The sequence below is a fragment of the Sesamum indicum genome, linkage group LG9, assembly GCF_026168435.1.
Source record: "Sesamum indicum cultivar Baizhima isolate 11 linkage group LG9, ASM2616843v1, whole genome shotgun sequence".
In the NCBI taxonomy this organism is placed as follows: Eukaryota; Viridiplantae; Streptophyta; class Magnoliopsida; order Lamiales; family Pedaliaceae; genus Sesamum; species Sesamum indicum.
This window is the reverse complement of record NC_142665.1, coordinates 6,264,045-6,277,592: the sequence shown is the minus strand read 5'-3', so window position 1 is coordinate 6,277,592 and position 13,548 is coordinate 6,264,045. Positions and strand designations below refer to the sequence as shown.

The window sequence follows — 13,548 nt, the reverse complement described above, 5'->3', positions numbered from 1 at the left end:
CAAAAAACTTATATAAATTTCTAATTTTACCCTTCATTTAACATTCCCATGTATAGTTTTGTACTTATAAAGGAAACCATGTAATAATGTTAATTTCACTCCATATATGAACATTACATTTATCCCTTTATAAGTCCAAAAATATATATGGTGATTTTAAATGATGGCATAATTAAAAATTTATGTAATTTTTTTATTAGTGTCAATATTTTTCGTCCGAATCCTAACGGAATGGTGTCAGGTATAAAAGAAAATTTTTCGGAGGGACTTTAAGTATAATTTTAAATTTATTGGAGAAAAAAGTATAATTTCGTATTTTGAAACAGTATCATCAATTTCACCCAAACTAACATCTGCATGCCATCTTGAATCAGAAGGGATTCCCATTTGTTGTTTATTCTCATCTGTTGAGATTACATTCATATGAAATGGGCACAACAAATCTTGGATGTGGCCATTTCAACCAATTATTTACACATACTTTTTGAGAGTAATTATTCACACATACTGCACAAACACTTATTTAAATTGTTCCTCTAAACACCTTAATCTCCACACAAGCTCGCATTGCTCTCTAGTACCAGTACTATACTAAGAGAAGAAGAGAATTCTGTAAAAGAGAAGCATGATGAGCAGCAGTTTAATTGCAAGTTTTTGGTGCATTTTTGTTCTAGTCATGCTGTGCTTCGGCCGCACGATAAATGGGCAGCCTCTGGTGCCTGCACTGCTGATATTTGGGGACTCAGTAGTTGATGTAGGCAACAACAACAATCTTGAGACGATTGTGAAAGCCAATTTCCCTCCTTATGGAAGAGACTTCATCAAACACAAACCAACTGGTAGATTTTGCAATGGCAAACTTGCCTCAGACTTCACCGGTATGTCTTTTCCCACCCACCCACCCATGCATGATGCATCCATCCTTTCTTCTATCTTGTCTCATTTACTTTCCATTATTAGGTTGGATAAATTGTTCGATACACCTTTGTTAGGTGTTTACTTTGTATTATGAGGGTCCGATTTTTTATTTCCAAGCCCGATACAAATTACTATTCCTTTTCAATAATTGAACACAAACAATTCAAGCAAATATAGTATAATTAATACAGATTTTTTTTTAATCTTGTCACCCAAATAATTCATATCATAAAGTAAATTGTGCCTTGATAGTGTGGTGTAGTAGTCTTATTCATAGAAGTTTGAGATATTTACACCAACAGCCTTAACATTTGGTCATATTACAAGAGAAACCCATGGTTATGTGAAATAACACTGACATGACACTTTTTTTTGCTGCTATTGTCATGTCTTATGTAACATATTTTCACTAGTCATCTGGAATTTACAGTTTTGGACATGGCTGCATGAACTGTACATAATGTTTGGTTTTGTTTTTAACTTGTTTTTGGATATTTTGTGAAGATAGAGAGAGAAAAACAAAGATAAATAAAAATAAGTTAGAGATAGTGTGTATGATTGGATTTATTTTTGGAGATAATATAAAATAAGTATGGTATGTTTGATGTTGGATAGTGGGGAGACAAAAAGTACTGTTCATTATCAAATCATGTCTCTTTTATATATATTTATATATATATGTATAAAAATATATATAATTTATTTAGTTGTGAGTGGATTAAAATAAATATTATTTTCTAAATGAAGAGAGAGAAATTCTGTAGTTTGTAAATGAAAAGAGAGAAATTTCAGTTTTGTCCCCCACCACTGTTACAAAATACCTAAAAACAAGACAAAAACGGGTAAAATGCTTAAGGCCAAACATTAAATCGATTTTGGGCTATCTCTGAGATGGCCCAAAACCGAAGCCAAACATAAGCGTAAAGTAATTTTCATAAATTAAGGAGTTTTTGGTAATATGCCCAAACAATAGAGGCGCTAGTGCAATTATCTGTAAAAGTTATGACTTCAAACAATTTTCACCTTTTCCATTAACTTCACTTTAAACAAGTTAGAGATAATCGCACGAACAGTCCATGGCGTTTGGTCATATTACAAAAGAGCCCCTCAGTTTTAAATAAAACACTACTCCTTTTCCAGCTACAGCCATATCTTACATAAAAAGTATTTCCTGATTTTAGATGGTGACAATAATTTCAAACATGTTCACAAAATGGAGGAATTTTCGTAATATGTTCAAACGTCAGAGGTTTATGTGTAATTTTCAAAGAATTTTCACCTTTTTAATTTCTTCAACTGCAGCTGAGAACCTTGGATTTACATCATATCCACCAGCCTATCTCAGCAAGCAAGCTAGAGGCAAAAACCTCTTAATTGGAGCTAACTTTGCCTCAGGTTCGTCAGGTTACTATGACACTACAGCAAAAATCTATGTAAGCACAGAAACATTACTCATGTTTAGGACAATTATGTGAGTAAAAAGCCCATAATGTTCGCATAGATCATAATGGTCTGAATTCTTGCATTTCTGGTTTTGTAGAATACTATTCCACTAAGCAAACAGGTGGAGCTGTACAAAGAGTATCAGAAGAAGCTGGTTGCACTTGTGGGGCAGTCCAATGCTTCATCCATAGTCAATGGTTCAGTCCATTTTGTCAGTGCTGGAAGCAGTGACTTTGTCCAGAACTACTACATTAATCCTCTTCTGTACAAGAAGTACACCACTGATCAGTTCTCTGACATTCTCTTGCAGTCATACACTAAATTTGTGAAGGTAACTCCAATGTTTATTTTGATAGGTGGAAGCTGACTCAACGTTACATTTTGAAAACATTTTCTGGTACCGTTTCTACATGCAGGAATTGTACAATTTGGGCGCAAGAAAGATGGGAGTGACGACACTTCCTCCACTTGGGTGTCTACCGGCGGTGATCACCATATTCGGGGAGGACCAAAACGTCTGCGTTGAGAAGCTAAATAAAGCAGCAATATCATTCAACAACAAGCTGAACTCCACATCTCAGAAGCTGCAAAGTGAACTCTCTGCTCTCAACCTCGTCGTCTTGGACATTTACCAGCCTCTCCACGACCTCGTCACCAAACCTACCGACTATGGTAACCGAAACCCCATTGCTTTTCTTTAAAACCATTCTCACATAGTTTTAAACTCCCGTCCAAAACTCTCTGCCACGAAATTAATAACAAAACACTATACATGTACAGGTTTCTTTGAAGCAAGAAAGGCATGTTGTGGGACAGGACTGGTGGAGACATCCATACTGTGCAATGCAAAGTCCCCAGGAACATGCAAAAATGCAACGGAGTATGTGTTCTGGGATGGATTCCACCCATCTGAGGCTGCTAATAAGATTTTATCAGATGATCTGCTGGCTGCTGGCATCTCTCTCATCTCCTAATGATTCTAACTACAAATTTCTTCTTCTTCTTATTCTTGTGTAATTCTCTTGTTTTAATTGTGTGTGATTTTCATGTATTAATAAATGAACAACTACTTTAATTGGGAGTGAACTGAATTGAGGTTTTTTTATCTGTTCATCATTAGGAAATTTCGACTTTTTCGAATTTGGCACTAGTTATTTTCTTCATAAATGCACGGTTCATTACATTATTTAATACATTCAAAATCTTCTAAGAAACAGGAAACTAGTTTATCTATATTCTTGATAGGACTCAAACCTATAATCTGTTAGTTACGAAGCTCATTATTTCCACTTGAGCAAAACCTCATTACTAGTCGGCTATTATTGTCAAAGAAACTTAAAGTTAGAGAATTTTTTTTTCCGTCACTTATATAATTATGAATGAAGAATACAAAAGTAAGCAAATCTGAGTCATACTCGAAAAATGATAAGAAGATAGTACAGATCGAATAAAATGAATCAACCTAAAAAATAAAGGAAAATAAAATAACTTGATTTATGGCGTGTGCGACATTCGTAAGTAAAAAATTGGACCACTAAATATTTCAAAATTAATTATTCACGACATGACTTTACGAAGATTTGAAAGCGACCAAGACTAAAATAATGGTAATTGTTGGTGTGATGTATATGAGAATTTATAAAAGATCTACATTGAAACATGTAATTATTTTGGAAAAGTTTAATTATGTTACTAAGAGTTGATTATCTAACAAAAATAAATCATGCAAAAATTTGAAGGGGTTGAGAAATTGAGTCTAAAGGGTATATTCGGCATTTGAGTTGAATTAGCTCTGGCAGGAGCGTTTATGGGTTTGGCAATAACACTAACACCCGCAATTTGAAAATCAAAGAGGGAAATTCGCGAAAAGAAGAAAAATGGATTACAGTCTGGCAGCACTGAAGCTGCTCTGCGTGCAACTGAAGAGCGCCGTCCAAACGCCGTCGCAGAACTCTTTCACTCTCGGCGGCATTCTCTTCCAACGCGCTTGGTTACAGGTACATAAGTGTTTATGCGTGTGTATATATTCACGGTGATAAACCCTTAACAAGAGGAGCTTCAGGGCATTCTCGTCTCTGCACCTTGCTCCACCGATAGTGGTGGGAATGGACAATTCCTCCTTGACGATGGAACCGGCGTAATTGAGCTAATACTCTCCGGAGACTTTCGCAGCCGCCGTTGGGAAGCAGGTCGGTCAATTAGTTTTCTAGTTTACTCCCCCCCCCCCCCCCCCGAAATCATTCTCTTACGAAGAAATTTTCAAGTCGCTTGCTTTCACTACCTGTGTACTTCGGTAGGGATGTACGTGATGGTGGTTGGAGGGTATTTTGACCGTGCAGGTGATCTCCCAATGATTAAGGTAAATATAGTTTTTTCATGTTTGACGCTGTTGCATCCTTTTATTTTGTCTGTCGCGTTTCTAACGAATAACTGATTACCATTCTTGGCTGAGTAAGTTGTTTGAAGTATGTTTGTTTATGATTACTTCTCCAATTAAAAGATCTCTCTAACCTTGATGATTTATGAGCAAAACTAAGTACTGGCTGCTGATCATCAAATTGATGTAGCTCGTGCTATAGAATTCTGGGATTTTTGTTACTGAAGCTTTTAGGTTATAATATCTTTTCTCCAAATTCACTAATTTAGTTTGCAGCATTAGATTTTTATTTTGCTGATTCTGAATAGCTCGTTATCTGTCCTGCTCGTTCACAATCACCGGTCACATAGGGCACTGCATAAAATTCCACATTAGAGATTAGATGATAAAAGATGATTCTCTTGGCTCCTTATCAAGCATATCTAGAAAGGGCTATTATCCTTTTCCCATGCATGAAACTATTGGCTCTACATGGATGCAATCGAAAAATGAAAACATAAATTAGTCTATTGGTATATCATCTCCATGTCAAAAATTAAGGGCATGCCATATCTGATGTGGCCTAATTCACAGGTTCACAAAATGGTTGATCTTTCCTCATTTCCAGATAGGGAGTCCATGTGGTATCTTGAAGTAATCGAGACCTTCAAACTTTTTTACCAACCTCTATTTGAGGAATAATGCAGGGGAGAGAGAAAGAGGTAGGACAATACTACTGATTCATTGACCTGCTGTTGTGGCTGTCAGATGCATGCGGCTATAGGTACTATCATAATTTCATTATGTGTCGCACTTGATTCCCTATTGATATTGCACTCCTCAATTAGGGTGAGCACATGATAATATCTCCACAGTTGAATATTTTTCAAGTGTTCTGTTGGTCTTTGTGGTGTCTTCTACTACGTGTTGGGCGTATTCAAGAGTTTCTTTTATGCATCATATTTACTCTCAGTTAGGCCTCAAAGCTCTTGTAGGCTGAATAGAATTCAGTTGATAGAATGAATACTAATCAACAAGTATGTACTATAGATCAATCATCTTGATGTTTTGGCAGACTTAGTACGTTCATATACTCGTCCGAGTCTGGAAGACAGAACTATCAGTTGCCATTGGCTAAGCAACAAGAGATGCTATATTATGCCAATTCGAATTCAGTTTAATCTTCTCCTACCAACTCTGAGATTTTGACAGCTAGTTCTTTTTTCATTTGTCATGATCTTTTAAACTAGTATTTATTCAAGTCATATCTTGCTATTTTGCCAGTCCGAACAGGATCATAACATAACATGTTGTTCATTAGCCTTGCTTGGTCACACATAGTATGTTCTTCAATCTATAGAAACAATACCGCATTCACCGAAAGTGTCTGAAAAACTTTAACATAAATACATGCTAATAGTTTTTAAATTTTGATATTAGTATGAAAGAAAAATACTCTTTAGGATGCTGATACTATATTAAGAAATAATCTGAAAACGAGGACGACATAAATGTTTAAAGCTTACCACTAATATCCTAATGCTAGGCATCATGCAGCAATGGTTGGCAACAGGCCATTGTAGCGGAGAAATGCATCAGGTGTAGGTTCACGTCCTCGAAACTCCAGGTAAACCTGCAACACAATCCAAGGCAACCTCACAATGACAGCAACTCCAAATGAACTATTACTAGTTCTGTGAGAGAAAAAAATCTACTGTTCTATTAGTTGATTGTGAACTGGACGATTCAAGTATCAGGTTTTGGAGTATTAGGACCCGGCACTGAGCAACTCTTTGGAGATGAGTTCAGGTAGAAATGATCCAATAATGTTATGAATTTGTATATGCAGATTCTGGACAACATATAATAGTTCCACAAGTTTCTTGAGAAACGCCGACTGTGCTGATGACATGGCTTGTTCAAGTACCTCATTCGGCGACTTTCCACCACCAAGAGCAAGAATGGTTTCTTGAAACTTGTAGCCCATTTCTCTGAGAGACTGCTCCAAGACAGACATAATTGAGCAAAATCAGGCAAATAAGTAGGTTTACACACGACTGGGTGAACATGTGGGATGAAAAAATTGAACCTCATATTTTGAGAAACTATAAAAATCTCAACATCAGTAACAATCGACGGAAATATTGCACAAATGCATCTGTTTCGACCAAAGACAATCACTTCCTTAAAATATTACCAAACAGAGTGCCAACTTTGTTGCTAATATAGATCATCTAGATATATGCGTATGCAGATGAAAATGAGGATGCAGCATCTTTTGAAACATTGAAATGCATAATATTCCTTTCATAACCTGATCATTATCCAACCCGGCCTCCTCAAAGGCTGAAAAAGCATCAGCAGATAATACCTCTGCCCACTGCAACGGAAAAACATTTGGTCAGAGAACTGAACTAAAAGGACTCAAGAACAACTTCAAAACTCTTAGCAACAGTAGAAAAAATCACCAACATTTGCTTGGATTTCGCAAAACACACAGTTCATATGTCTTACTTTATCTTTTACCATCCTTTACTAATGCAAACTACAAAATCAAACATAATAAAAACTCCAAAAGACTCACATTTATCTCTATTTTTCTCACTATCTCCTAGAAATAAAGAAAATACTTTAAAAATGAAACCAAAGTAATTATCTTTGATCAAAATTCTGGTCTTTTGCTTGAAGCTACAGAATAATGGTGAAGAACTTGATGGTGCTTAAATCAAGGTACAACAGTTTGAGTGATCATTGCCAAGAACTTCTTAAAATTCTTATAGAGCAATTTCAGTCACCTGATAACTGTAATATCCGGCTGCGTATTTATCTGGAAGTTGAACATTCATTGACGCATAGAAAAAGGTTAATACTTTTTCCACATAAAAGAGTTTGAGTCTGTACTGGATAAAAAGAAATACCAAAAAACTGACCTGCAAATATATGACTGAAACTACAAAGAAATCTGTCCTCTGGCAGTAACGGAATTGGATGAGTCTTTTTACCTGTTTTTTGATCTATGATGAATATGGACTCCCGTCCGCCTGGCACATAACTTGTGTGGAGTTCCAAATCAACATCGGCATAACGCAACTGCAAACCCACAGTATATTGAGCTCTAAATGCAAACCCACATGGCAACTCATGTTAGCGACCATAATCTTAATCATGATTATCGGAAATTCTTTTCACCCTTCTACCTCTTTAGGATGAGAAAAGCATACTAAGACGGTGCTGGGCTGAATTTATTTTAGAAGATCTTATGACTCATACATCTTATAAGATATATTTGGAGCCTCTAACATATTAGATCTTATTTTTAAAAAATAAACTCTTAAAGTGGTTGGATAAAATAAGTTCATGGAGCTCCTAAACTGTTAGTAACGACAATATTGTAACTAATATAATCAAAATTAAAGGAGGTAATTGAATGTGAAATAAGTCAGAAATTCCTTACTGTTTTAATAGGAACTTATTATCTTATAAGCTGATTTTATTAGAATACAAAACACTATAAATTTTTTAATTTTTAAACATTTTATAGATGTTTTAAAAAGTATATAAAAGCATCCAAACACCCTCTAACTCAGGAACCTACCTAAGGTAGTCTCATTTTCTATCTTCCAATATCAAGAGAAGAAGCAGCAAAGCTGAGATTTTAGATAAGTCGATTCATACTATACAGTTCTGAAGACTATGAAAGTAGCTTTGGTATATTTGATTGAGATAGTTAGAATGGTGGGAGTGCAATAATGAAGCTTTCTTGATGTTAAAAAAACGCACTGTAAAAACCGGTATAGAAATTTGAAGAATTTTATCAGCAACTCTGTCCCTTTTTTCACCTGACGAAGCAGTTGTGAGCCTGCCCTAAATGTCCTTGCTGAAAGAATTCTTAAGCATATATCTTCTGGAAGAACTTCTCCAGTTTCATAGTGCTTAGCAAAGCTCAACATGGTGTCCCTGCATAATGGATGTCATGTGAACAGAACCATGCAGATAGAGTGCATACATGGAGGCAAATCAACTCCTTGTATTTTAGTAACACAAGAAACGATAATCACTGAAGTCCATGAATTGCAACAAGATATTAAGGAATAAAGAAGCCAAGTGCACCAGGGGCAAGTTTAAACTAAATGCAACAAGAGTTTGGATAATTTTGAATTAAAAAACTATCCCGATTGAGACTAAACTTTAGAGAAGTCTTCCTTGCAACAACCATGCAGTCTTACGCAAGATTATTTTGAGGTCGGAATGGAAAATTTCTACTCGCAGTTCTGTCGATATTAAAAATAAAAGGAAGAAGTGCAAAACATTTGATAGTGTATAATCTATTTCACCTTTGGTAACACCAGTTCTCCATAAATTGAGAAGCTATTTCAACAGCATCCCATTCTATCCCCTGATTGCCAGATACAAGACCCTCATCTTGTTTGGTAAGCATATGCTGGAGAGCATGACCGAACTCATGGAAGACAGCCTCAACCTGATCCATTCATCAAGTCAATCAGCAAGTAATATGCTTACCTGCCAAAAATTTGTCTGAATATGGACAAAGAAATAGCATCATCATTGTACAAGGAACTGTTAAACTGAAGTCACACCTCTCGGATGGTCATGAGACTTGGCTTGTCCCTAGTTGGTGGAGTCTGATTACACACAATGTGTGCAATTGGCAACCTGGGAGAGATATTGTCACTTGAGATCACACAACTCCGACCGACAACCACATCCATCCATGCACCACCACGTTTCTCTGAGGGACGACTGTACGGATCAAAATAAAAGTATGCAAAAGGAGTACTTGAAGAATCTTTAACTTTGTAGAAGCTGACGTCTGCATTCCAAACCTGCCATAAATTGCCGTGGATGTCTTAAAGTCTAGAATACAAAAAACATAGGGCTGTGGAAGTTTCAAGAAAATTTACCGGAGCAGCGCCATCAGCTGGCTCAATGTCTATCCCGAACAGCTTCTTTGTTAGGTTGAATAGACCATCCATTACCTTTGGCAATGAGAAATATGGACGCAGATCTTCCTGTAAAAATACAGCGCCTTGTTTATATTTATTGTAAAGTAGAAATAGATACAAGAAATCATGAAATTTTTATGCTCTGGAATCATATATAGACGTTCCGATGGGCTAAATATCAAATTAAACTGTGACCAATAGAAAATTGTCCATGAGAAAGTGAAATTTTAAATTGCTCTGGATAACTTTGGTGACAAATCAATATACTGCTTGAGTTCTGTTAACATGATATCAGATCCAAGCTAAAAAAGAGGTCCAGGGTTCGAATTATATTGCCACCCATTTGTAAAAGGAAAAGTTTCATGTGCAAGGTTTGCACGTGTTAAAATATTAATATTAAACTATTCTCCTCTCCAATTGCTTAAACTTTTAGATGGGTTGGTCGTTTAACAATTTTTGAGGATAGGAATTTCGTGAGGTTAAGGTCTACAGGCTGATCATACATAGTAACACACTCTCAAGAAGATTATAGTGGCTAGAACATGGAAGGTAGGAAGTCAATATTGTTTTTCACATTCAGAAGTTTTTGCTTGAGATAAAACATAGTGAAATATCATTAGAAAATATTGAGAATGGAAATAAGAGAAGCCAACCTCATTTAAGTCATATTTCGACTCTCGAAGCCGTTCACTCCAGAAGTTAATATCCCAGTGATTCAAATCATTAGCCTCTTCAGCACCTTGCCCTCTGGCAAAGTCTCTAAGGTCTTCCATGTCTAGATTATTTCCAAAACAATCAGTTGAGAAAGTTAATGGTCTTAGAAAAATATAATGAAAGCAAAACCTGCAGCTGACATATTGGATGCTTTTATCATTTTTACCACATTGATTTTATCTGTAACTTCATAAGCCTCCAGTAGCAACTTATTCATTCGCAAGTAATCATCCACTCACCCTGAATTGCAGGACCCCAAGAAGCATTATGAAGCTTGTCTATAAGATCCTTTGCTCTATCAGTGGTGGCCATTTTTGTTTCCATGCTGACCTAACATCGAAACATGTGTTTTTATGAGAAGTTTAAGATGTGTGTAGACAAGATTAGCTCAAGCATGCGAGTTATGTCGATACCTCAGCATAATTACTGTGGCCTAGAAGCTTTGCTTTCTCCAACCTGAGCTCCAAAATCCGTTCAATAATAGGTGTATTGTTTAGAGGTCCATGTGATGCACGACTTACATATGCACGGTAAACTTCCTCTCGCAAAGATCTATTGCGAGCATGTTGCAAGACAGAGCGATAAATCGGCCCATCCAAGGTAATCACCCAAGGGCCATACTCAGTAGTCGCCTTCTCATATCCCTATTATTACCAGTAAAAATTGTAATGGAAATGAGAAATCAGATTATTGGAGAATGTGCTAAAGGTCATACTAATGTTGAAATTGGTTAGTTGAACCAGTGATACCTTGAGAAGCGCTGTCTCTGAAGCTATAGCCAGGGTGGTCAAAGGCAAACCTTCAATTTCTTTCTTATCTGTAATAACTTTCTCAAACTTCTTTGTAGCATCTAAGATATTCTGTTCAAATTTTTGAGCAAGTTTTTCCAGATCCTGAAGGTGAACAATGCAAGGATTTAATGGACATCAATTATCATCATCATCATCACTTCTTTAGTTGATGACTTCGTTTCAACATCTGCAAAGTATATTTTTGTATAAATCATAACAAGTAGCAATATCATGTCATCAAGTCAATCATTTAGCAAGCTCCCTGCAAATCATCATATCTTTTCCATAGGCATCAAGTATATTTTCCATAAGCACAGACTGAATAGAGCATTTATTAATGAATTGGATGCTTCACATAAATAGAAGAAACCTGATGAAGACCTAATGCTTTCTTCATCAGAGGGAAAAGCATATAAAGAAAGTACCTGCTCTATCTCATTAAAACGTTCTCTCTTGGTATCTTCAAGAGAAACTCCATACAAAACAGCTTCTTTTAACTTTACTGCATAAGATTCAGTATTGATCAAAATTCAACCAGGACTCCAGTGTTGTATATAGAGAAATACTCCTATGAACGCGTGACGAGTCAATATGCAGATCAACTCCAAAACAATCCATGAAATCCGCAAATTTTAAGTGTCGTTATTGATTTGTCTTGGAAAATGCTTCTGTAGCACCATATATATGTTCAAAATATTATGTTTGGTGAAAATTAAGAGTGGCAAAACTAGTGCTCCCTCTTCCAATATCAATACATATTTACACATTAGTTAGAAAAACATGCAACATCAACAAGCTTTAAGGTAGGCCGGAATAAAAACAGATAAAAGCTATCAAATGAACTCACTCTCAACTACTCGTTTACACGCATCACTCAGATTTTCCCAGTCTGAAGACTCTCTGAGAGCTTTAAACGCATCATAAATCGGCTTGCTCTGCCTTAACTTCAGCTGGAACTCAACCTTCCTGGGCTGCAAATAATCCAGTATACAGATTAAGAAAACTAAAAAGAACCAAGAAAATTCACAAAAGCCATATTCTGATCAAGAATCACACACCTGAATTTCTTCAATTGCAGCCCTAAACTCAGGAGAGTCCTTCACAGAACTAAGATGATTCACTATCCCCCAAACAACTGATAACCTGTCTATGATCTTCTCCAGGGGCACAACCAATTTTGGCCATGTGGGCTCTACAGTTTTTTCCAGTTCAACCAAGTCATTCTCCTACAATCCCACGTTCAACAATTCTTTTCTTATCACATACAAATGATCCACTATGCTAGAGCAAGAACTACGTGGCAAAGACATGAATTGATCGAAAATTGAAGCTAACTATTGTTTTGATGCTGCAACTGAAAACTCACAAGCTTTATAAGCAAGGATTGGAGTGCAGGGCAGACGTGATTTGCCTCTATCACATCATATGGCGGGAATATGAAGTCTTGCAGCAGTGGATTCTGGGCCGATGCCATGAAAGATAGGTCTTTGGAGCAATAACTCAAGTTCATCAACGATAGGAGGAACTCTTGACGAAAAAGTCTTGCAACTGAAGTCAATGCTGGAAATGAGGTTGGTAAATTGCACTTGCTTCCCTTTGAGATAGTAAAAATTTTCAATTCCCCTCCCTTTTTAATGATGATTACAAGAGAGCCTGCCACTAGGAGTGATTTTTCGCTAATGGTAAAAATGTTTTTACCAACCTCAAATAGTGGTGGCGAATATAAATTTTTACAGGTGAGATTAAAATATTAGTAATAACTAAAATAATAGTAGATGTTTTGGCTACAGTTTAATTAATTAATTTTGTTTGATATGTTAATAATATTATTTACCATAATTTTTAAATCGTAATGATTTACCGTAATAAAAAATCAAGTTTTTTATAGCGTGTATTAAAAAATGAGAGAGTGAATGTAAGAATTTTATATCAAATAGTATTACCAAAATTAGTGATACTAGTAATTTGTGGATATAATTCTTTAAAATTATTTAAAATGAAATATATAAAAAACAAAGTTAATATTAAATCTATAAGAAAGTGGTAATTAAGAAAAGATAATGATTCAAAAAAAGGATGCATAAAGAATCTTAAAAAAACTACCGAAAATAATTATGTAAATCATAACACCAATTCGCCCTTCCTTGGCATAGTTATATATTTCTTTAAAAATAAAAAATAATTAAATTAAACTATAATTTAAAAATGACGCGCATTTTAATTATGTGCATAATTTGTTTTTACAATTTATTATAAATATTATCAAACTAATATATATATATTCAATGACATTATATTCGTTTATTAGAGTGAAAAAGTACATAATAATAGTTTGATTAAGAAAAAATCTATTCAATATATA

General features: G+C 35.5%; 3 protein-coding genes across 9 annotated transcripts; 2 read left to right on the top strand and 1 right to left on the bottom strand.

Moving 5' to 3' along the window:
- The first annotated feature begins 529 nt into the window (after positions 1 to 529).
- On the top strand, positions 530 to 3,447 carry LOC105170776 (GDSL-like lipase/acylhydrolase superfamily protein). Its single transcript, XM_011091685.3, has 5 exons — positions 530 to 878; positions 2,221 to 2,351; positions 2,459 to 2,692; positions 2,778 to 3,033; positions 3,142 to 3,447. Exons 1-5 carry the CDS (start codon positions 626 to 628, stop codon positions 3,333 to 3,335), a joined length of 1,068 nt encoding a protein of 355 aa, XP_011089987.2. The 5' UTR covers positions 530 to 625; the 3' UTR covers positions 3,336 to 3,447.
- On the bottom strand, positions 2,484 to 12,788 carry LOC105170775 (putative cytosolic oligopeptidase A). Of its 5 annotated transcripts, none has more exons than XM_088884838.1 (18): positions 12,553 to 12,787; positions 12,245 to 12,412; positions 12,034 to 12,157; positions 11,612 to 11,688; positions 11,145 to 11,288; positions 10,809 to 11,039; positions 10,635 to 10,725; positions 10,335 to 10,456; positions 9,640 to 9,747; positions 9,316 to 9,561; positions 9,052 to 9,197; positions 8,557 to 8,674; positions 7,648 to 7,807; positions 7,513 to 7,544; positions 7,032 to 7,097; positions 6,645 to 6,716; positions 6,244 to 6,350; positions 2,484 to 2,623 (listed from the first exon to the last, which is right to left on the bottom strand). In XM_088884838.1, exons 1-17 carry the CDS (start codon positions 12,694 to 12,696, stop codon positions 6,267 to 6,269), a joined length of 2,133 nt encoding a protein of 710 aa, XP_088740964.1. In that variant the 5' UTR covers positions 12,697 to 12,787; the 3' UTR covers positions 2,484 to 2,623; positions 6,244 to 6,266. The 5 variants fall into 5 exon arrangements, 4 of the variants coding, with proteins under 4 accessions (XP_088740964.1, XP_011089986.1, XP_011089985.1 ...); XM_011091684.3 differs by lacking the exon at positions 2,484 to 2,623 and adding an exon at positions 4,936 to 5,092; XM_011091683.3 differs by lacking the exon at positions 2,484 to 2,623 and having other exon boundaries at positions 6,061 to 6,350; positions 12,553 to 12,788.
- LOC105170774 (recQ-mediated instability-like protein) lies at positions 4,143 to 5,898 on the top strand. Of its 3 annotated transcripts, XR_016067338.1 has the most exons (5): positions 4,150 to 4,358; positions 4,424 to 4,550; positions 4,659 to 4,720; positions 5,312 to 5,501; positions 5,793 to 5,898. XR_016067338.1 is itself a non-coding variant. In XM_088884840.1 (4 exons), the coding sequence occupies exons 1-4, from the start codon at positions 4,239 to 4,241 to the stop codon at positions 5,417 to 5,419; spliced, it is 375 nt and encodes a 124-aa protein (XP_088740966.1). In that variant the 5' UTR covers positions 4,143 to 4,238; the 3' UTR covers positions 5,420 to 5,689. The 3 variants fall into 3 exon arrangements, 2 of the variants coding, with proteins under 2 accessions (XP_088740966.1, XP_011089984.1); XM_088884840.1 differs by lacking the exon at positions 5,793 to 5,898 and having other exon boundaries at positions 4,143 to 4,358; positions 4,701 to 4,720; positions 5,312 to 5,689; XM_011091682.3 differs by lacking the exon at positions 5,793 to 5,898 and having other exon boundaries at positions 5,312 to 5,689.
- Positions 12,789 to 13,548: the final 760 nt, after the last annotated feature.

Bases quoted from the DNA above. Each gene is read 5' to 3' on its own strand.
- LOC105170776 (XM_011091685.3), top strand. From the start codon at position 626: ATGATGAGCAGCAGTTTAATTGCAAGTTTTTGGTGCATTTTTGTTCTA. The intron at 2,693-2,777 runs GTAACTCCAATG...TTCTACATGCAG, and splicing joins CATACACTAAATTTGTGAAG to GAATTGTACAATTTGGGCGC. The intron at 3,034-3,141 runs GTAACCGAAACC...ATACATGTACAG, and splicing joins CACCAAACCTACCGACTATG to GTTTCTTTGAAGCAAGAAAG.
- LOC105170774 (XM_011091682.3), top strand. From the start codon at position 4,239: ATGGATTACAGTCTGGCAGCACTGAAGCTGCTCTGCGTGCAACTGAAG. The intron at 4,551-4,658 runs GTCGGTCAATTA...GTACTTCGGTAG, and splicing joins CAGCCGCCGTTGGGAAGCAG to GGATGTACGTGATGGTGGTT. The intron at 4,721-5,311 runs GTAAATATAGTT...CCTAATTCACAG, and splicing joins GTGATCTCCCAATGATTAAG to GTTCACAAAATGGTTGATCT.
- LOC105170775 (XM_011091683.3), bottom strand. From the start codon at position 12,696: ATGAACTTGAGTTATTGCTCCAAAGACCTATCTTTCATGGCATCGGCC. The intron at 9,562-9,639 runs GTAAATTTTCTT...AATTTATGGCAG, and splicing joins CAGCTGATGGCGCTGCTCCG to GTTTGGAATGCAGACGTCAG. The intron at 6,717-7,031 runs GTTATGAAAGGA...GTCTTGGAGCAG, and splicing joins CCGGGTTGGATAATGATCAG to TCTCTCAGAGAAATGGGCTA.